The 22,206-nt window shown below is 48.4% G+C and overlaps 8 protein-coding genes across 8 annotated transcripts in view; 4 read left to right on the top strand and 4 right to left on the bottom strand.

Moving 5' to 3' along the window:
* GGI43DRAFT_421226 (uncharacterized protein) overlaps window positions 1-207 on the bottom strand; it is a gene marked incomplete at both ends in the record, with an annotated part of 759 nt that extends 552 nt beyond the window's left edge. Inside the window, one exon of the mRNA XM_083207917.1 lies at window positions 141-207. Within this exon, the coding sequence (XP_083063403.1) occupies window positions 141-207 (67 nt within the window). The remainder of the gene's footprint in view (window positions 1-140) is intronic.
* A 1,387-nt stretch (window positions 208-1,594) lies between these two features.
* Window positions 1,595-3,385, bottom strand: GGI43DRAFT_421225 (the record flags this gene model as incomplete). The annotated part of the gene is made up of 1 exon (XM_083207916.1): window positions 1,595-3,385. The coding sequence occupies one exon, from the start codon at window positions 3,383-3,385 to the stop codon at window positions 1,595-1,597; it is 1,791 nt and encodes a 596-aa protein (XP_083063402.1).
* Window positions 3,386-4,515: 1,130 nt separating this feature from the next.
* On the top strand, window positions 4,516-4,933 carry GGI43DRAFT_398260 (40S ribosomal protein eS30). Its single transcript, XM_083205202.1, has 4 exons — window positions 4,516-4,568; window positions 4,636-4,661; window positions 4,729-4,833; window positions 4,893-4,933. Exons 1-4 carry the CDS (start codon window positions 4,535-4,537, stop codon window positions 4,914-4,916), a joined length of 189 nt encoding a protein of 62 aa, XP_083063401.1. The 5' UTR covers window positions 4,516-4,534; the 3' UTR covers window positions 4,917-4,933.
* Window positions 4,934-5,632: 699 nt separating this feature from the next.
* Window positions 5,633-6,147, top strand: GGI43DRAFT_381254 (RBM8 family RNA-binding protein; the record flags this gene model as incomplete). The annotated part of the gene is made up of 2 exons (XM_083203097.1): window positions 5,633-5,866; window positions 5,932-6,147. 2 exons carry the CDS (start codon window positions 5,633-5,635, stop codon window positions 6,145-6,147), a joined length of 450 nt encoding a protein of 149 aa, XP_083063400.1.
* Window positions 6,148-6,542: 395 nt separating this feature from the next.
* Window positions 6,543-11,346, top strand: GGI43DRAFT_293433 (uncharacterized protein). Its single transcript, XM_083201411.1, has one exon. The coding sequence runs from the start codon at window positions 7,169-7,171 to the stop codon at window positions 11,114-11,116; it is 3,948 nt and encodes a 1,315-aa protein (XP_083063399.1). The 5' UTR covers window positions 6,543-7,168; the 3' UTR covers window positions 11,117-11,346.
* A 231-nt stretch (window positions 11,347-11,577) lies between these two features.
* On the bottom strand, window positions 11,578-13,549 carry GGI43DRAFT_381252 (uncharacterized protein; the record flags this gene model as incomplete). The annotated part of the gene is made up of 2 exons (XM_083203096.1): window positions 11,578-13,053; window positions 13,136-13,549. 2 exons carry the CDS (start codon window positions 13,547-13,549, stop codon window positions 11,578-11,580), a joined length of 1,890 nt encoding a protein of 629 aa, XP_083063398.1.
* A 2,635-nt stretch (window positions 13,550-16,184) lies between these two features.
* On the bottom strand, window positions 16,185-17,338 carry GGI43DRAFT_292313 (nucleotide triphosphate diphosphatase NUDT15). The gene is made up of 3 exons (XM_083201408.1): window positions 17,124-17,338; window positions 16,759-16,964; window positions 16,185-16,670 (listed from the first exon to the last, which is right to left on the bottom strand). The coding sequence occupies exons 1-3, from the start codon at window positions 17,230-17,232 to the stop codon at window positions 16,497-16,499; spliced, it is 489 nt and encodes a 162-aa protein (XP_083063397.1). The 5' UTR covers window positions 17,233-17,338; the 3' UTR covers window positions 16,185-16,496.
* A 2,351-nt stretch (window positions 17,339-19,689) lies between these two features.
* GGI43DRAFT_292474 (uncharacterized protein) overlaps window positions 19,690-22,206 on the top strand; it is a 2,742-nt gene continuing 225 nt past the window's right edge. The window contains exon 1 of the mRNA XM_083201410.1: window positions 19,690-22,206. This exon is cut by the window's right edge and continues 2 nt beyond it. Within this exon, the coding sequence (XP_083063396.1) occupies window positions 19,769-22,206 (2,438 nt within the window). The 5' untranslated portion in view covers window positions 19,690-19,768.

The following is a 22,206-nucleotide window of genomic DNA, read 5'->3' as shown; positions in this document are numbered from 1 at the left end:
GAGAGTTCCATCCTGCTCAAGGTTGGTATCGGCATAAGCCTCTCCGAGGCTCACATTAGATCCATCAAGAGGGATAAAGGCATTGCCGTTTGCTCCGGTGACATCGTTGGCAAATTGAACTTGAACAGAGCCAGTGTCACGGCGGGTAGGAGCTGCTGAAACAGCAAGGGCGAGAGTGGAAAGAGTGAAGGCGATGGCGGAACGCATTTTGATAGATTATAAGTTATTAGTTTAGAGTTGAAAGAGTTAATCAAAGAGATGTTATTATTGTAGTGGTGTTGTTGTTGTGTGATTATTGTTGTGATTGTGATTGTAATAGTTGTTGTGATAATGAGAAGGATATTTGAAGAACGAGATGTAGAGCTGTTTATATAGATACTTCATCATTATGATAACCTTTTCGTTTTTTGAAGACTTATTTTCACGATATCCTAAATATAGTTAAATATTATACAGAATAAGCGGTTAGAAGTGTTCCGTACAAAGCCACAGCTAGCTTGAGGCTAAAGCTGGTAAGCGTCGTTGCTCCGCCTCGTATCTCATATCTGTGCGATGCAACTGGCACAACTGTTCTAAACTAACTCAATCCAGTGCTTACATGTAGTTATTCTTCTCTAGCACTCTTCTTCTAAATTAATCCAGTGCTTACATATAGTTACTCTTCTCTAGCACTCTTCTTTATTTTATAGCTCTGAGTCAGTATGGCGTTGGGAAAGCTGCCCAATGTCTAGTTATTACTAATATTACCGGCACGCCGGGTATGGGTCTTGTTAGCTGCATAACTACCATACTGCCAAATCATGACATCAGAATGCTAAACGAAGTGATTCTTCCGTCTACGACACTCAGCTATCCCCATAAGTTTGTCATCCTTAATGTCAAGTTATCTTCTGTACCCTTTCTTAGGAGAGAGAACAACAACCGCCCATGCACTGGAGGAGAAAGGGACGGATGGCAGAGTTATTGCAAGGAAGTGTACGTAATGGATTGAATGGACTGGGGAATGGACCGAAGTCGCCGTGAGCCTCCCAGATTTTGTCTTCTGATGACTGCGCTGCTCTAAGGAAGTAAGAGTACCGTGTACTAGGGCGACGGTACCAAGTGTAATGGTGTATAGAACAGTCTTGAAAAGCCCTTTATTCGTAGTAGTTCAGAGAAATTAAGACGTTGTGAACGTAATTATTGTGTGACAGTGTTTCTTGTAGTTCGAAGTTTTATTTAATAAAATAGCTGTCTGTGGACATTCCACTCGGAACAGCTGCTCCTGGTCCGATTGCTGCTGGCAAAGCGCTGACTTGCCTGTCTACAAGAGGTTTGGTACTGAATATTATTAATAGTTTAGATAGTACGTGGCTATGTGGTTGAACTGTGTCTTGAAACCTTTACGGCATCAACGCTGTGTTGTGGTCCGTTTATTAGAAATGTACTGTGTTCAATAATATTATACAGGCTCTTTGCTCATATTTACGTTAAACTGTTATCGCTGCTCTCATCATTCATCATTCATAATATACATGTTTCATAGTCATAATCAAACAATACGGTCGATACCGCAATAAGTGCTTGGCAAATTTAGAAACTCGCGGCCAAAGCTTCATCGAAATTGATTCACATGTTCTTGTACCGCTTCATGGGTGGGACACATGTGAGTCCAAATTTCGTCTTTTTGCCCAAAGTCATGAAGCCCACCACTGAGATCAGCGACTTCACGCCCAGCACAAACAATAAATCGCCAAGTTCGTCGAACCCACACCCGCAATCGTACTGTAAATTCGTTTGGTATCTTCAATCGTACAGCAACCCATTTGTGGTCTGGAGCGTGGTCACTTCGAAGAGATCCCTCAGGCTCAGAAGGAGGCTCAGCAGATTGTAGCAGCTTTTCGTCTGCCCACATATTATACTTGGTTTGTTCTGGAGGTAAAATGATCTTAAGAAACTCCAAGGACGCGGTTGTAGTGAGCGAGACTGCTCGTAGTGGATCAACCATAGACTTCATCAGTATTGACATCCATTGTGGGTAAAGTACGGCAAGGTCAGTCATTGCTAGATGCGTCGATCCGACTACTGTGAGCATCCAACAGAGGGCTCCTGAATCACGAGCTTCGTTACTAAATTCGACTACTTTGTCGAAATTTTCTTTCCAGTGCATGAAAACCTCGGATGAAATGGACATGATGGGCTTGGTGATTCTTTCTTCCAACGTCTCTCCGCCTGGAGGTGTTGCCTGGCCCCATGCATCAAGAATAATGCCCTGACCCAGCCATGTAAGAGAATCATCTCGACAAACTTTAACGGTCGTTGCGCCTCCAAATGAGTGTCCCATCATGGTGACTTTGCTAAGAAACATTCTGTCTTTCCAATTCTCCCAGTCGACACCGTTAAGCCCTATTGAGCTGGAAGCTATGTTTCCTTTTTTTCTGAGATTCAGGGACGCAACGTCGTCACCACGGCCAGAATTTATCAGATCGAGTATATAAAACGCTTCCTTAATTTCTTCTTGTCGTAATTCAATCTGTGCTGATCTCAAAGTATGATCGACGCCTCTGCGGTTATGTGGAGAAGTATCTTGTGCATTGTCTTTAGGGAGAATATAATCCATCACATAATAGGGATTCAATCCCCTTTTTCTTCGACGTTGCACTTTTTTATCTGCAGCATGTTCTTTGCCCTCGTTATTTGTGTGTAGTGCAGCAGTTGATGACTCGATAGCGGCGGCCTCAACATTACTTGGCAGACTGACATATGTCCTAGCACCGCTGCCATCTCGATGCTCAATTGCTACAACAACAAATCCAAAACTTGCAAGCTCTCCACATATTGAACTGTAGCAAAGCCGTGAGCCACCAAGCCCATGACTAAACATTATAACAGGAAATCTCGGTCGGCTTGTCGGATCTTCCTCTTCTTCTCGAGCTTTCTGTCCTGTTGGACCAGAGTCGTTGCGTATATCCTCTGGCCAGTGAGCAGCCAGTTTAGCGTTTCGGAAAGCAGGCAATTTTGTAAATAAAGAGGTACAGGCAAGGTAAGCAGTGACTGGAAGTGCTGGAATGTGCAAATACTTGGCGTAGCCTTTGGCGGTTGCGGCTCGTGGTCGTGGCATCCAGTCGACACGGTGAGGCTTTGCAGCGCCTTTGTGAGACTGTAAGTCGCATGGATAATATATCCCCATGAGGATGGTATCTAATCGGAGTACTGGTTTTCCATTTCTTCGAAGATCGGATACAGGCCGCGGATCGCGAACTGGAACTTCAATATCCATATATCCAACATTGTACGGTCCATTGTAATGAGGAAGGCGGTGCAGAAATAGTTCTCTGAGTGTCTTTCGTGGTTTAACAGCGGCCCTCCGAAGAGGTTTCGTGCTGACGTGTGGAGGTGCTGTCATTGCTTAAGTCCGATTACTCTGAAGTATTTTCAGGATTGCATGGTACCATCTTTATCGTGTAAATATGAGAGAAGAGAAAGAATCGTGATGTCTGGATTCAGCACGAGATTTACGGTGGTGAGGTGACTTTGCCTTGAATCGTGACGTCAGAAATACTCTCAAAGCCAGAACAAGCTTCTTTGCGGGTCTAGAATGATGCACATCGTCACTGACACCTTCACATGCCAAAAAATAAAGAAAATAAGAAAGGGCTGTGAAAGGGTATCATATTAACAAAGATCTTTGTCAAAGCAAATAATCAGATGAAAACAGCAAAGATTTCTAATTGCGTATTTACTTCTCGGTGCTTAGCTGGAATGAAACACTTCATGAAAGCACGAAGCTTTTCTCTTTTATTGAATAGGTGCTCAGATGCTAATCTCTACTTCAGCCGCAACTAGCCTGTGTGCTGCTGCGCTTCTGGCTCACAAGAAGAGCTTCTTTGCTTTCAAGCATTCTACGATCCAATTATCGAGCTTCTCATGCTTGATTAAGGACAAGAGATTGTCTATTTTGCTACCGAATATTCTGGAGATGTATGGTCTTTGATCTGGTGCACGCGAGCAGTAAACAAACTATGACGACATAGTGCAGCAGGCACGTTTAAGTATTCCGTAGAGTGGCGAGCTGTAGACAAAATTAGCGAGAGCGCAAAGCAGTAAGTGGGTGTACATCTGGGTAGAACATGAAAGGTATTCATATGTGTCCTTACATATTGTAATTCCACCTATTGTTTTCAAATGTACTTACATATCAGTATCTATACTTTGCAATAAATTCCCATCTCTATATTAAGCTGTACAGTAGTGCAACAATATGCCCTTTGAAGTCGTTTCGCTTGTTTTTGTCTACCGTTCTAGTAGCGTGAGATCGTCGAGCCGAAAGAGTGGGGCTTGAAGTAGCCAATAATATTTCTTCGGCGAAGCAGCGAACCCGAAGGAGCAGGCAGCCGCTGACTCATCGCCGAAAGGATCGGGTCACGTAATTATCCGGCAGGGCAGTCCCCGCTCACGTGATAGATATCTCTCGCCCACACATTTGGCGAAAAATAATCTCACCGCGCCACCGCAGACTCAGCGTTCAACATCATCGCCAAATCAATCTATCACCATGGGTAAAGTTCACGGATCTCTTGCCCGTGCCGGTATGTGAAAACTCTGCCCAACTATATCGCCTTTCTTTATTCATCCACTGACTTTCTTTTTTTCCAGGCAAGGTCAAGTCTCAGACTCCTAAAGTACGACGCATCGACTCGCTTATCCCCCGCTGACGAATCCGAAAACTGATGATTTTTCCCCCTACAGGTTGAAGCTCAGGAGAAGGCCAAGACCCCCAAGGGTCGTGCTCTTAAGCGCCACAAGTACACTCGACGATTTGTCAACGTCACCCTGACTGGTGGCAAGAGAAAGGTAAAGATATTCAACATTTATGGCATTATCCGGGACTCGGTTGCTGACGACGGAAATAGATGAACCCCAACCCCGGCTCATAAACAATTTTAAATATGGCTAGGAAATGAAGGATGTGAAGGATTGACAACGGGGCCGTTCTCCGAAGGTTGCTTGATTTCTATAGGGAAATGGATTGAGTCGGGTCGATTGGCTGGCTGAGCATCATCCACAGTTTGAGGATGCGACGAAGCGCGACGACTGTACTCGGCGTCTGGTGTCGTTTGTCAATATAACGAAGATTCGTCCGCGACTACGGGTTCCGTTCATGATATTGTCAGTGATGTCCTTTTTATATAGCGTCCACAATCATTCCAACAACCAAGATTTACGATGTCTTTATCCCGATCCAGTTCGTGGGTTACTTGTCAGGAGGATATATCACAACGCTGGCGAAACTTGCCATCACATGGCTCTTCTTTCTGGCATGGACTCATATCCTTCAAGTGCGTTCCAAGCAAAATTTAACATACAGACTGTAATATCTGCATCCCCATGTCGTAGAAGTAAATGAGATGTTAGTTGGTACCAGTCTTCCTAGAATAAAAACTCCAGAACAAGTGCAGCCCAATATGGGCTTGTATTCGTGTTGTAGAATCCCTGTTGGCCTGCGCATAGTGATCATAGTCACGTGATATACGCTCTTCGCAACCAAACTTCTCTGCCCCGCGGTATGTTCGCAGTACTACTGGCTGCTACCAAAGCTACAGTTCATTCATTCAAACCTCATTCGCCTCACAGACGGTATTCATCGCCCAAGATGGCCGACGTAGATATGGAAGTCGATGACGCCCCGCCGTCCTCCACACGGAACGAGTCCGAAATGCAGACACATACCAAGGCAACAGCAGTCCGATCAATTGAGGGATGGATTATCATCGTCACAAATGTCCACGAAGAGGCCGATGAAGAAGCTTTGCAAGACAAGTTTGGAGACTACGGAGAGATTAAGAATTTGCATCTTAACCTTGATAGACGTAGTGGTTACGTCAAGGTACGGAATTACATTGGCAAAGCAGATTTTGTACATGGAGTATGTCGCTGATTTCTGTTTTATAGGGCTACGCTCTGATTGAATATGCGACACTGGAAGAAGCTCGAGCGGCGATTGATGGGGCGCACGACACAAAATTGTTAGATCAGACGATCCAGGTGGACTTTGCCTTCGTCAGACCTCCTCCTGGCAAAGGCGGCAGACAGGGTGGTGGCAGGGCTGGAGGTAGAAGAGGTCGCAGCCGAAGCAGGAGTCCTGACGCCAAGAGCAACGATGCATGAAAAAATCGAGAAAATACCAAAGACACCAAGTGTGCTGCCGATGTGATGACTAGCGGGTCACGACACGTCGGCATATATAAATTAATTCAGCGAGGTATGGTTTTTAGTAGCCTAACAAATCGGATTCATAGCTTATTGAGTCTATTTAGGATGCCCGAGTCAAGCTCGAAACAAATTGGATCTCATTAACAGCACTATCAATGTTCTAAGAATCGCGGCATCCCAGGCCGTTTGTCGAAGTCTGAGCGCGATAATTGGCGAATTCGGGCTTGGCCACCCGAAAACAAATAAAAGCATCCCAAATCGGTAGAGCGCCGGTTAGCCTCTAGATCCTCTGGAAATACCAGATGGTCTCGGCCTTAGAATAATACAATATTCAGCAGACCTTTGTGTGCTTGGATATGGTCTTCTTTTTTAAATAGAAGATTACTTTTACTACCTACATAACTGTATTATCTGTCTACTAAGAGTGCTGTGAACGAATGCTACCTCTAAATGCTCCAGGCTGATATCATATGCCAAAGCAGAATGAGAAACTGTCTGAACTCCAAAATTAAAGCAAAGTGATAGCTGGCCATATGATCAGATAGGCAGCCATGTGCGACAGATATTAGTAGGTGATTCATCCTTGGTCCTACTCGATGCTGCCCAATCTCTAGCTGCTCGCAGGTATCTTCAGGTCTCAGTACTTTGACTACATCATGCTTCCAAAGCCATGGAATCCCCCGCTCAGCAAAGCACTGGATTTCCCCACTACAGCAGCTGCCTCAGCATACCTTAGGTCACCGACGCTAGATTGCTAGCAGATAGGTACAACCATGTACCTGGCCTGGAGACGCAACTACAATCCTCTTCAGTGACTTCATATGCATTTGTCGTCAGGCACGAGTGCGACCGAGCCGGGATTCCAAGCGTCGACAACGTAGGCCCCATGGCCATTTATCCCGCGCCGCATTGTCAGTACGCAATTGAGCCTTAGAATATTCTTTCTTCCACGCGATGCGCCATTGAACCGACTGGCATGGCACGCCAGGCGCACTTCGACTCCAGGATCATGCGCAAGCTCCTGGGCAAGGCAGCCCCGGACGCCACCAGCGGCGACCTTTCCAACAGCCAAGCAAACATCCCGACTATATTTCGTCCCTCAAAGTCGCAAAATGCCGTATACCCCGTAGGCAGCCCCATTGCGTGCCTTGATGTGACGCCCGATCACCGTGCCGTGGTGCTGGGCGGCCCTCACGTCCTCAAAACGATAGTAACGGACACATCTGGCGATTCCAGCTTCAGCTTCAAGTTCACAGATGGCGTGGATTTAAGATCGGCCATCACGGCGCAGAAGTCCTCTGGTTCGGGTGGCAATTTTGTTGCAGATCAACTCAACATTCGAGACGTCAAGTGGCAGGGCGCGTCGACTATATTTACAGCTTGTGCGGCTGGTAGAATCTTCGCCTACGACGTTGCCAGGCTTGGTTCCGGTGGTGTATCCGATGCTCCTGACTACATACAAGTCCAGGAAGATTCTCGACAGGTCCACAGTTTGGATGTTAATCCTCATCTGAAGAGCTGGTTACTATCCGGCAGCCATGATGGAATAGTCCGGGTTTTTGACGTGTCTGCTCCTTGGCAGACACGGGCCGGCTTCTTAACTTTTAGACAGCGATTCTCTGCTATGAAGAGTAATGAGCCTGTCAGACAAGTCAAGTGGTCGCCCAAGGTCGGTCATGAGCTGGCCTGTTGTACCGAATCTGGAGTTATCTTGAAATGGGACGTTCGGCAGCCTTCTCGGCCTTTACTAAGGATCAACGCTCACGAAAAATCTTGCTCTGCCATTGCTTGGCATTCTGATGGTATACATTTGATGAGTGCTGGCTGGGACGCGAAGCTACATGTATGGGATTTTGGAGGGACTGCAGACAAGCGACAGAAACCGAAGTGGAGCGTTACTACACCGGCACCTGTGACTACAATTGCTTGGAGGCCTGGCCTTTGGTCCGCGACTGCTCAGAATCGACGTCTTGCTCAAGTCGCTGTAACCTATGACGAGACGAGCAATCGACGGTATGGCACCTCAGTTGTTCATATCTGGGATCTAGCGAGACCCGCAATGCCGTACAAGGAGATCGAGAGGTTTGATAGTTCGCCATCAGCACTTACATGGCTGGACCAGGACATGCTCTGGACTGTTGGGCGGGATGGTATGTTTAATCAGTGCGATGTTGCATACGCCCCTAAAGTCATTGATCGCCAATCTACCTCTGCTATGGCATTTTCATCTCGGGGAGACGTAGTCATGTTCCTTGATGAACGACCACAACCTCCGCGACCGCATCCGTCTGTCGCTCATGATTCAGACGTGATACCCCGAACTCCGTTCAGCACGAGTCCAAATACCCCAATGCTAAGTGTCAGTCGAAGCGACTCAGAAGAAGATGTCTTGGGCAGCTTTTTAGGGCCTCGCAGGCGAACAATTCGCAAAAGACGTCTTAGCACGAGATCTGGTCTGCCAATGAGCACAACTCCACCATCTTTACCCAACCTACCTGATGATGGGAAGCAAATTCTTGGCCTAGAGCAGTCCATTAACGTTACTGGTATATTTAAGACTCAGCAGGGGATGGCATCGGGACATGTTCCAGCTGCAAAGTCAGTGAACGTATACCATTATCTTTCTAGCAACTATCTTGAAATCCTCCAGAAAGAATTACCTCTAGATGGTAGCGAAAAGTCACTAATTCATCGAGTGGCCGCCATCATGGAACAATATGCTGTGGCTGCTGAGAATGTCCGACAATACCGATTATCACAGACATGGCGTATCCTCGCTTATGCCATGTCGCTCTTGTTGGAGAATCGAGCGGAATATCACTTGCGCCTCAGAACGGAGAAGTTCCGTAAGAGGAGCATTGATGAAGGGAAAGTCAATATTAAGAAGACGCCCAGTTACATTCACGTTAGCCGTCTTGCTAATGGCGATGACTCGTCACGCAGGCCGTCCGGTCAAGCTGGGAGCGTTGATGGGCGCCTCCCAATGGCGAGGTCACTACTGGCAGAGGAAATCGAGAGCACCTCTAATGTGCCGACCCCTCTTGTAAGGCCAGTGGGCGAAGGCGCTACTGTTGAATGGGACGAACGTCACTATCCCCATGGGAAGAAACTGACGCCCATCATCGAACCTGAAAGTCTCAACTTGGGGCCTTCTGCTCATGGATCATACCGTCCAAGTCCTCGTCAGCGTCATGATTCTGCGCCGATTTCAGAGATGAGCCATGATAGCGAAGCATCCAAAACTTCGATCACAGAAGGATATGACTTTTATGATATGGAAGCTCTGGCGCGGGCCATCGATGTGCCAATGACTAAGAATCCAGAAAAGCCAAGCTGGGAGTATAGTGAAGCTGAAAAGCTTCAGCGAGTCAAGGCTATACGGCATGATTCAAACGATAGCTTTGCGCAAGTGTTTTCTGCCTCCGATAGTAGTGATCACACTTCACCGAGGGGAGATTTGTCCAATGCCCCAAGCTCTTTGAGGCCCGAATCATTGAAAGTCTCGGCAGTTGGGAACGCAATTGGTGCCAAATTTGCGAGTCAAGCTCATGAAGATAGCGAACAGAAGTCTCCAAAACAAACTCAGAAACCGTCTAACGGCTCCGCAACAATGCCTCGGGCAGATTCACCAGAAGAGATGTTCATGATCTCTCAGACAACTGCTACCACGGATGATACTTATCCATCTCAAATATCATTTGCCTCTCAAACAGAAATCTCAGAAGTTCATCATGAGGGCTTTGCTGGTCATCGTCCGACCCCATCGAATGAAATTACAATGGCTCGCCCTGTTAGCCCTGTCCCAGTGGTTACAGCTCCCGAATATGACCCAAGCCCTCATATCGTCGTAACCGACTATTTCCCTTGGCCGGAAGACGGGCCCTATCCCTTCCCTACTGATTCATCAGAATCGAAATCATTCAAAACGCCTTCCATACCTGCGTGCCCGCTTGATCCCTATTCTCTCTTGAAACGCGCCTTAGAATTTGAGTCACGAACTTCAGCACTCAACGCCTCTGCAATGGTGCTTTTACTTAAACCGCTGGTGCCTGAATCTATCATCGACACTTATCAAGCAACCGCCATATTGCGACAGCACCACTCGCGTCTCATGGGAATGAGCCTCTTCGTCGAGGCCGCACTACTGCGAAATCTGGCAATCAAAGGTTGGCCTGCCGGCCTGCCCAACTGGGGCGAAAACTACACCTCTTTATTCACACCAGCTCAGCAAGGCGTCAAGGCAGGTTTCATGTGTTCGAACTGCCGCAAGCCTCGCGAAATCGACCGCAGCAATGGCGATTCTGCATTCTGGACCTGCGAAAAGTGTCGTCAAGTGGTTACTCCTTGCGCAATCTGCGGTCATCGCGATGCTGAAATTGCCAGCTCGTTGCCCACCGAAGTCACCGATATCCCGAGCAAAGAATCGTGGATGACGGCGTGGTGGTACTGTCCTAGCTGCTGCCATGGCGGCCACGCTTCGTGCATGCAAACTTGGCACGCCGCCCTTCGTCCTTCCGAGGTAACGTCCTCTTCTTCGCCAAACGTCTACAGCGATGGATGTTGCCCCGTCGACGGTTGCGGACACGCTTGTCTTCCTGGCAAATACAGGGGGGAGACATCAACGGCCCGTGCAGAAGAGCTCGGTCGTTACACAATGGATAGCACTCGCATGCGCGATGAGTTTGGCAAGACTAGCACCAGCAGGAGATCCAGTCCCGGACGCTCAGGCCCCAGCAGCATGACCATGGATCGCAGTATCAGGAGCGATACCAACGACGTACCGCAGAGCAAGGCCGTCGGCATGGCGAGAGAAGCCTTGAACAAGGGCAGTGGCGGAGGGATATTGAGCTCCAGCCCTGGACGGACCTTGACTGGCGAGAGAGAGAGGAGGAAGAGTGTCAAGTTTGCGAGGACAGATCGATGAACTAGGCTCTTGAAATGGCGGTGTCAATATGTTGTTAGCTCCAAAGGGGTTCACGTATTATCCTCATCTCTGTGTGTTATTTTTTGTAGCAAGGTGTTATGGAATTATTACTAGGATGGGTGACTCATAGGGGCGCTCGTTTGTGGGTATAAAACGAGATGTCGGGAGGTTTGGCCTTTGAAATACGAATTTTTACATGCACGAGCGAATATACAACCGTTTAATGAGTAAACAAGATATTTTGGATGAGCCAGGGAGCTACGCCCCTGATTCTCTATGAATTCATTCGCTTTTACGCTGATTTATAAATGAGAAAATTAACGAGTACCAGCAATCGCTGAGGACATCTCGCCCTTAAAAGTTTCCCAACATCCAGATTACACGACCATCAAAAGAATCGATTTAGCGATTCTAGAAGTGAAACTCTAGCTATTAATTGTTAGGCATGGAAGAATACCCTTTCACCCTGCAATGTTCTCTCGGAGACCCTTTGTCCTCAGAGAGAACTTAACATCGCCAGTCGCAAACGGCAGCCCCAAGTCTCCATCAGGACTCCGCAGCATATCAGCTGCATCGTCCCTATTGCCATTGCCATTGCTATTGCCATGACCATTACTCTTCGCAATGGCATTCCTCAGCGCATCAGCATGCTGGCTCGTCGTAAGGTCGCTATCCGAGCTCCCGCGCCTACTACCCGCAGCACTGCTGCCCTCTCCATCCAGCAAGGACGGCACGGCTGAGAGCCTCCCCTTCAACCTCCCTACCCATAGGCCCCTGACGCCGCCCTTTTTCCGCGCAGGTACTTCTTCCGTGCCAGCGCTGCAGACGTAGAGGAGATACTTCAGATTCGGGAGCGTGTGCCGGATGTCGACTACTTTGAGACCTTGAGAAGCACATAGAGTTTCGATGTCCTTGTTGAGGAGGAACCAGGCGTATTCGAAGCGCCACTGTAGGGCCGTTGATCCACCTCGGGGGAGGTAGAGCGGGAACTCCCTACGGGAGCCACCCTTTTCCGTAAGAAGGGAGATGTCATCCTTTGCATATGAGCGAGAGCCATGGTGATAGAGCGGATAAAGGAGCGGATGAGACAGGTAGAGCTGTAGGTGGCGCGTAAGTAGTGTGACTAAGCCTAGGCCGGCCGAAAGAACGTCTTCGTTTAAAGTTCTAGCAGTGGCGGCATCGTATGTTGAGTTAGGCAGTGGCACGTTGCAGATTTGAAAGGAGAGAGGCGGCGCGTCAGGTATAGGAGTAATGGGAAAGATGTCTGCCAGCTCGGAGCAGATGCGACGACGCTGGCCACGGATCTGCTGTTGTGTCTGTTCTAGCAGCTGTTTGGCTGCCATGAGTGTCTCACGATTATTTCTAATATCTTCATCTACCTTTTCTTGGAGTTCTCTGCCTGTGGCGATAGCAGCCCTCCGCTTCCGCAGCGATTCCCGCAACTCGTCTCTTCTCGCTTGTGTAAGTCTATTCGTGCGCTGTTGCATAGTGACATATTTCTGAGCCAAAGCAACCTCTTGCTCGGCCACATCCGGCGCATCGGTAGTAGAGCTATTAAGAATATCATTTATCTGCTGCATGATTCGTTGTTGAGTCTGCATGGCGTCTTCAATCGAGCTCTCGAGGTTCGCCAATTTCATCAATGCGTTATAAGATGAAGTCGCTATGGGAGGGGCGTTTCTCGGCCCGGCTTCTCTAGTTGGAAAGTCAAAAGAGTAGACGCCATCCTCGAGATGGAAGATGAGCGCATTCTGGGGGTACTGGCGGTCCAGCAGCGTGCCAATGAACTTGAGCTCTCTGAGATCAACCAGCTCTTCCAGCAGGAAGGTCCAGGTTGTCTGCTTCTGCCGCCTGGCCCATACTCGGATCACAAATTGACACGATCTGGAGACAAGCGATCCTTGGGATGCCAGTTCGAAGAATTGGAAGTTGAAGTTCTAGAATAGAAAAGAGAAGAAAGTAAGTCAGCGTCGGGGCCTTCGCGACCAGTAAAAGTTCCGCAGAGTCCGTAGCTCATACCGCCGATCTCTCGCGTGTTTCGCTAACGTAGACTGGCTCCTCAATACCATTGACGTGCAGCGAGAAGAAGGCGTCTCCCAAGGTATCATCCAGGAGCTCTTTTAACCGTTTGTGCTTCATGGCCGGACTCGTGCTAGCGGCGATCAAGCTCGTCCTCCGCGGCGGCTGCGATCTCGATCTCTCGGGCCGCAGGGCATCTTGTCGCAAGTTGTCTGAGGATCGTGATCCATGCAGCTGCCCGGCTTCCATCAGCGCACCGAGCTTGTTGGGGCTCCTATTGAGGGCAACATCGTCGGAAGTGCGCAGCTGCACGGGCTCAAACGACAGATTCCGCAGCGAGAGGCCCTTGAGGTGACGAAGCTTGCGGTTCTGCGGTAACAGACGCGGCCGGCGGGGTTCGGAAATCGAGGGCATGAGTGCGAGGAGGTGGAGATGATGCGGCTGGAAGCATGTCGTCAAAGAAGCATTGAAAGAAGCTGGGGCCAGCTCTGGCGACTGCGTTGCGCGCGCTATTGGAGCATGTCAGGGCACAGCAGCGCTCAGTTCGAGTGAAGTCGTCATTGAGTTACGTCTTAGCTGGAATGAAGTGGGTGGGAAGCTCTGGAGCCCGCCTATAAGCATAGATAGCCAGCATTTTGGCGGGCGCTGAGTAGATACCTAGAAGATACAAGCTGATGACCGGTAGTTGGCTATACCGAGTAAGGTACTTTATAGGTTCTTTATATACGGATATCTGCATAAAAGAGCAGATGAGCTTGGTGCAAACAGCAGAGGATACAGACAAGGCGAAGATGAAGAAGAAAGATGACAATGCGCATAGAGAATCATACCGCTAAGTACAGATGCTCATAGCCTTGCGTTTTTATGCTATGCATGTGTGAGATGGGTGTGTTACCATGCATATATGTAGGTACATGTGCTGCAGCCTGAAGCTGTATCTCATCACAGCCATATGAAATAAAGTAGAACAATAACCAGCAAAACGGTCAGTATATAGACATAGTAGCACGTTCAAGGCGAACACATTCAAATGATCAAACAAATTTCAATTTAATATCCAGTATCTAACAAAACACACATATCTACACCTTTTCATGTAAAAGACAGCTAACTCAAAAGCTGCCGTGAGTAGCACCTGCCTTACCCTAAAATCCTTCTGCGATTCTCACATGTTGGCAAAACAAAATCGACTAGCAACTACCTAAAATAAATACAAATCTAGCTACACTGATTACAAATAAATAGAATCTCAAATAGACCTACCCTAGAGCTAAATTGGAAATACGCTGGCATTGACCATATTCGCACTGTATAGATAGACTGTATTTCCTGGCTTTTTGACACATATACCTAGTTTAGTAGTTGGTTTGGCTTACTACGGGCAAGCAAAAGAAAAGAATCAAGCTACTGTACCTGCCAGAAATAGGTACGTACGTAAATTCCTAGGGGTCCTCGAGACAGAAAAACGCTATGGAAAACGAAGCCCACGCAAAAAGGACTCCGAGACCCTTACCATTTAAACACAAGTTCACACGCCTATTGATAATTCATAGACAAGAAAAAAAAATCTAGCGGGATAGTGGTGTGTTGATAAAATCCCACACAACTACCGTAGATGGAAACTGCCACGGCTAAACAGTCCCCGGGAACTCAAGATCCCCCGGCCCACAATGCACCGGCTGCTCATCGCAATCAGCTCCAGCACGATGCTGATCCCACATGTTTATCACAGCCGATCAAAAAAAAAAAAAAAAAAAAGCTAAAAAAAACTCCTCATTATGATTTCAAGTGCGACCTAACCTAACCCACTAGTAGTATGATAGATACCCAAGCCCGCCTTTTAGGCCCGGAAGGATGTGCGGAATTTCAGGCCGTTATGAAGAAAACACTGCCATACAATAGAAAAGACCACCTAGGACTCCTCCTGCCGTAGGCACATAGGACACCCTATCCAAATGTAGACAGTTGCTCGAAGAGACCGGCAGGTAACTCCCCGAGCGCGTTCAGTATCACATCAAGCCTAATTCCAATACATCCTCCCCGAATTCGATCCCCGATGGCCACTGCCCCCCGAACCCACACGGACCCACCGACGACTCCCCCGGACGGCACCCACCCCCGGGACGGACTGCCCACAGGGACCCGATACTCTGGACTCACCCACTGGAACAGAACAATCCGACAGCTACCAGACAACCAGCTTGCCAAATATAAGGGCTCTAGGCCCCGACGGCATCACCCGTCAGGTCGCAAAGCCAACTGACCAACCAAGCACAGAGACCTTGACCCTGGAATCACCCGCTGGGTCGAGGAATACAGCACAACGCCCAACTAGACTACCCACTGTAGGGGCCGCAGCTCCTGGAAAACCAACATACCAACCGTAGGGACCGTAGACTCTGAACTCACACGCTGCGTCAGGGGACATAGCAGCCAGCCAGCCAACAAACTATAGGGGCCCCAGGCCCTGAAGCATCAACCATTGCGGCGTCCGCTACAGGCGGGATTCCCCTGTCACCCCGTGCCGTCCGACTTGGCCAGAAGCGCTGAGCCCATCCGGAAACGAATTTTCAGGCATCCTCCGTACGGTTAGATCCCTAGGGATCAACTTTCAGGAGGGTTTAGCAGGGGCTACAAACCGACCGCCAGCGAGGCGGGAGCCTACAAGCCTGTTCAGAAGGACGCTATAACCCACTGCCCGCAAGATATGGTACAGGAGAAAAGGGCCCGCGAGCCCGCTGGCCGGCCGACTCGCATCCGCCCTTTCTCATAGGCCCTGCGACCAAATGGGCGGGGCTGGCTGCCAGATTTGGGCTCGTGGTCCAACTCCTATTTTCCGCAAAATTAATTTGTATGTAAAAACGGTCAAATCGACTCACGGCCATACAAAAAAAAAACCAAACTTGCCAGATTTTGGAACTGATGGAAATGGGCATGTGCACCTAGTCTGCACCTACCCTAGAGCTTTTGAGCGAGCTACCCTGGAGCAAATTTTGGAATACACAGATGGAAAAAAAAAATGAAAGCAGCCGTTGGAAGAAATGTATTTCACATGGACGAGATGAGTAACAAAGAAAGAGAGAAAGAAGATAATTTCCTTTATTCACTACGTGCTGAGATCGTTGATCTAAAACCGAGAAAACAAACAAGAGTGCTTCTGAAGCTCTACCATAAACTCTAAGCTCTAGCTCTAAGAAATGCAAAACCAATTTGCCTGCCCTCCCTTTTTCTTGTGCCTTGACCTTCTATCCAATAATAGTGCCGTGAAATTACGTACAAAAAAAAAAGGTATCAAAAAAAGCTCAAAGCGAGAGCAAACAAACAAAGGTAGAACAAAAAAGGGGAAATCATACACAGCCGTTTACAGGCCCTTGGAAGCAACCAAGGCGTTGAGATCGTTTGTCTGCTTGACCAGGTTGACCAGAGGCAGAAACAGCTTGTCACTGGAAGGGTCCGATTTCGATGCATCGTCGATCCGCATCAGCTCGTCCCACGATTTCCATTCCCATCCCTCGCATTTGTGAGGTTCCTTGGTCTGTAAAGAAAAAAAAAAAAAATTCCTCTGCGTTAGCTCTCCAACTCTGATCTCATAACTGTGCAATAACAAAGGAATTTTGCTTTACCTCTGGCTTGGCATTAGGATCCGTCATCGTGCAGTTGATAAAGACTGTGATGTAGTGCTTGTCTTCTCCTGCAAATACATCGTTCGTTATGGTGAGGATGTCTCCGGCCTCGACTACCAGACCGGTCTCTTCCTGTGCCTCTCGCACCGCACACGCGCCGAGATCTTCGCCATGCTCTAGATGACCGCCCGGAGTCTGCAATGTGCCTGTATCATTTTTACCATATCCAGTCAGCAAAGCTCCATAGTTGTTTACTGAGACAACCCTCGTGTTTCAAGCTCAACTCTCTGCATTTCTTCCGTTTTCATACCTCCAACCGCCGCATAGAGAATTCCACAAGACTCAAAGGGGAGAAGAGACTTTACCTGCGCCGTGGCTGCCCTTTCGCTTGCCAATAAGGAATTTGCCATTTTCATTGCCAATAACAGCTGCGACACCAACTCTGACATTTGGGAGATTCATGATGGAAGTCATTGTTTTTGGTTGTATTCCAGCAAAGGTTGATAGAGAGTAATATCGGGGAGAATAGAGTTTACAACTTGGTATCGCACGTTTTGTTCCACTTTAGTTTTGGTTCTTGCCATCAGTAAATGCAATGCAGATGAGAGCGCCTTTTTATAACAATCAACTGAGCTATCGCTTTATGGCGGCATGTAATGAATGGATGTTGTTCAACTGCACGTACATCAAGGCATACTTGGAGAACGCAGGCAACATCTTACTAAAGCTTTGTCCAACCGTAGTTCAATGGGCTGTGCACAAGCACCGGTGAACAAAGAATACTGTAGGGGCGAGTATGTCGCGCATTCAGAACCACTGCCTAGCAGGACTAGAAAATAGCAAAAGGAGACCCGCGTGATTCGATTCCGCTTTGAGCCCCAGCCCCTGCTCCACCAGAGTGGCTTAGCGGCCTCTGCTGCCTTCTTTGTGTGACACTTCATATCTCAGTTTACACAGCCCATCATTTATCGCGAGTAATATATTTGCTTTGTGTTTGAGCTGTTTCGCGGCCGATTACACTTCATGCTGCTTTCGTCAAACACCGACTCGGCCCTATGAAAGGCGAATGAACACAGGAAGCCTACAGCGCATCACCGACGCCGCTGCTGAATTCGACTCACCACCTGGGCACGATGGATGATCAACTGCTTGGTTGAGACGAGGCAGCAGCTTCAAATCGACGGGACGGGAGAGATCTGCCCTAACAGACAAGAACAAAGTGAACACCGTAGAGAGACATTTTGCTTCCTTTTGGCCTTGCCCTCAGGCTGTTCCCACCGTTAGGCGTACAGAGGGCAAGAAATGCTAAGCTGTCTCGGCCAATAAGACTTGCTGAGACACACCAGCCCTGGCAGAGGATGGAATTCATGCGGGTTCAATCCTCCATGGCGGAAGATGAAGATTACTGTGCTCCGCGACTATAACATTCCTTTTTTATTATTTATTATTTCTCTCCCCTCTGTCTTGTCATTTCGCTGCGTTCGCGTTCTGTCTTATGCAGATCTCCTGTTTCGAGAAGAGCATGGTCTCAACTCTGATCATCACAAACCAGCCAAGCTTTACACTTCCTAAACATCGTTGAATGCGAAGACCAAGATAGCACAGTAGATCCTCGTTGCGCTACTTTTCGCTACTTTTCGCATAGAGTCGATAGCCGCTATTGGGTTGGCAATCCGCTGCCCCTTTGCCTCTTGTAAACGAGCTATCTGGGTATTGTAGGCACTGCCAAGACACGGCGAGGAATGGCCACCAGACTGAAAAAAAAAAAGCTCCTAGTTGATTAGTGCTGCTTCAGCTATCATTATTCCAGAAGAGAACCAGTCATTAGTCCCTTATTAAGTAAGAAACTAAAACGCTTGGGCACTTCGATTGCACAAGATATGGTATTCTGCCTTATACCTTGGCATCAACCCCGCGTTCCTCAAGAGAGGGGAACAACACGTAAGATTTTGATATATTCAAGTCAGCCAATCAATATGCCTTGTGACATTCGACAACTAGGATCAAATATGGCAATAGTACAGAGTAATCGTATAGAATCCGAAAAGGGACTAAATGCGCTTGTACCTTAGACATTGGCCGTTTTCTTCCACGGCAGAGCAGCGAGAGCCCGAGACATCCAAGGGAATGTAGCTAGAGGGTACTCTCGCTTCCGCAGAGAGGGAAAGGGATGGATAGATGGCCCTGCAATTGCCGATCTGCATGTAAAGGACGGGAAGCAACAGCTTTTGTGGGCCATTTTGGAAAATATTCTGTGTAGTCTGCCATAGGCGGATTACTTGTCTAATCCTGAGCCGCATTACTTGTACGGACAAGATGATTTTTCTCAAAGAGCATATCACTTATGGGCGTCTGAAGTCTAAACTAGCAAATCACACAGAATTGAACCTTGGTTTGAGAATACTGAACGTTGATGCATATCCTGGACGTATTACAGATAGAATTCTCGTATATGAGATACGGTTGAAGGGTGGTAGGGATAGGGCAGAAAAGAAGGGAGGGAGTAAACGCTAAGAGAACAGGAGATCCCCCCTGAGTTAGCTGCTCAAGAGGGCTCTCATTGACGGTTAACAATAGAGAATGCTACTACTACTGCTGGGAAACACTTACTGTCCATGAGTGACCTTACCTACACATGGGGAAATCAGATCCAGGGCAAAAGTTGGGTTCGACCAATAAAAGGGTCGAGCCTGAAACCCCAAGCCTAGTCTTGTCAAATGTTTTAAAGTCCATTGAACATGGAAACCCTGAAGCGGAAGGAGCAAAAATGCTTCATTTAAAGTTGGAATGCATCGCCGCTCATGTTGATGTTTGCAGCATGCATCAAGCTCTTCACCGACTCATTGCCTGAGTGCCTCGACAATCGCGGCGTGTCGCGCATGGGCATAAATACACATACATTTCTCTGCTCTCGGACGGTCGGTCAGATTGTACTCTTTACATCTCAACACTCTTTCATCTCGTTCGTTTCTTTTAGTTAGTTGCTTATCATTCGTTCATTCACATCAAAATGGCGCGGTCTCTTCGCCGTGGCCTCCTTACGGCGGTAGCCGTTTGGGCGGCAACAGCGGTGGCCGGCAATGAAGGGGACCATAGTCATGACAACGACAACAAGTGGCTGGCCTCGACTGTCACCGTCACAAGCACTGCCTATGTCGACCTGAAGGACTATGAGCAGAGGTGTCACCGAGGCGACTTCAAGTGTGGCCCCACTGCTGCCCCTTTCCCAGACCAGAAGAACTGCGTGGAATGCCAGAAGGGTAAAGAGAAGGAGCCCGGAAGCTGGAACAAAGAGACGGGCACCTGGAATAAGGACTTGGGAAGCTCGAACAGCAAAGACGGCGGGAGCGGGGACAAGAACCCCAGCGCTGGCAGCTGGAATAAGGACTCGGGAAGCTCGAACAGCAAAGACGGCGAGAGCGGGGACAAGAACCCCAGCTCTGGCAGCTGGAATAAGGACTCGGGAAGCTCGAACAGCAAAGACGGCGAGAGCGGGAACAAGGACGCCAGCTCTGGCAGCCGGAATAAGGAGACGGCCACCTGGAACAAAGAGTCCGGTACCTGGGAGAAGGGCTCCAGCTCCGGCAACTGGAGTAAGGAGTCGGGCGTCTGGAACCATACCTGGGGGAACTGGCACACAGATCCCAAAGACGTGTACCATGGCCTCTGGGGAGGGTGCGCCATTGAGCACGCCTGCCCCTACGAGTGCAGCTGCAGCTCCAAATCTATCTGTGAAACCCCCAAAGGCCCTCAGTGCAAATGCAGCACCGAGTGCAAGCCCGGCGAAATGTGCAACTCTAACGGCGTCTGCCAACCTATTCCTGGCCCTCGATGTGACGGAAAAGCTTGCGAGATTGATCATGGCGGAAAGTGCACCACCAACAAAGAGTGCGAGCACGGTGAAATTTGCAATCAGCACGGTTACTGCCAAAAGGTTGTTTTCCCCGACTGCGAGAATAACTCGGACTGCAAATGGGGCCAAATCTGCACCAACTGGGGAATTTGTAAGACAGTCGACGTCCCTGCTTGTCAAAACGATAAAGGCTGCAATGATGGTCACCTTTGCAACTCCCAGAGAATCTGCCAGAAGGCTGAATGCCCCCAGTGCAAGTTTGACAAGGAATGCAAGGACGGTGAGATCTGCACCGACGGTTACTGCAAGCCCAAGGAGAACAACAAATGCAAAGACAGCAGACAGTGCAAAGATGGTGAAATCTGTGACTCGGAAGGTCGGTGCTGTCGCGGCGAGCATTTCCATTGCAAAGTCGATTCGGAGTGCGAGTTCGGCGAGGTCTGTGACATTCACGGAAGTTGCCAGAAGCGCCCAGTTGGACCCGTTTGCGGCTCTGATCACGAATGCAAGAATGAAGAATTCTGCAATGCCTTTGGCCACTGCGAGAAGAAGCCTTTTGAGAAGTGTGACGGGGATTCTCAATGTCTTCCCGGAGAGATCTGCTCTACCTACAAGTGTGTCCCCAGGCTTGGCTGCCACCAGGAGAATGACTGCCGTCCAGGCGAAACCTGTGAGCATAGCATTTGCGTGAAGAAGGCCTGGTGTCACAATGAGTTTGAGTGCCCCAAGGGAGACATCTGCTCTAACAACAGATGTGAGAAGAAACCCGAGACCTGTAACAAGGATCAGGAGATTTGCAAGGACGGCAAAGTCTGCTATGACCAGCACTGCGTTGCTTGCAATACAGACGTAATTGGACTTGACAAGAGAGACATAATCCATAAATGCCCGAACGATTACACTTGCAAAAAGGGAATTTGCAAGAAAAACAACCCCAAGAAGTGTAATAGCAAGAAGGACAAGCTCTGCGATAACAAAGAGGTCTGCTATCAAGACAAATGTTATTCTTGCAATATACACGAATGCCCGACAGGATACGAATGCCAGCTTGACGGCACATGTAAACTAAAGCCCAAGACTTGTGACAGCAGCAAGGAGAAGCTTTGTGATAATAAGGAGGTCTGCTATAACAACCAGTGCCTTTCTTGCAAGGTACACGACTGCCCATCAGGATACGAATGTCAGCGTGACGGCACATGCAAAGTCAAATCGAAGTTTTGCAATAGCAGCAAGGAGAAGCTTTGTGATGATAAGCAAGTCTGCTTTAACAATCAATGCGTTTCTTGCAAGATACACGACTGCCCATCAGGATACGAATGTCAGCTTGACGGCACATGTAAACTAAAGCCCAAGACTTGTGACAGCAGCAAGGAGAAGCTTTGTGACGATAAGCAAGTCTGCTTTAACAATCAATGCGTTTCTTGCAAGATACACGACTGCCCATCAGGATACGAATGTCAGCTTGACGGCAAATGTAAACTAAAGCCCAAGACTTGTGACAGCAGCAAGGAGAAGCTTTGTGACGATAAGCAAGTCTGCTTTAACAATCAATGCGTTTCTTGCAAGACACACGACTGCCCATCAGGATACGAATG

The sequence above is a fragment of the Trichoderma evansii genome (assembly GCF_050947405.1).
Source record: "Trichoderma evansii strain SZMC 28006 chromosome Unknown GGI43scaffold_4, whole genome shotgun sequence".
NCBI classification, from domain to species: Eukaryota; Fungi; Ascomycota; class Sordariomycetes; order Hypocreales; family Hypocreaceae; genus Trichoderma; species Trichoderma evansii.
This window is presented reverse-complemented; position numbering and strand designations above follow the sequence as displayed.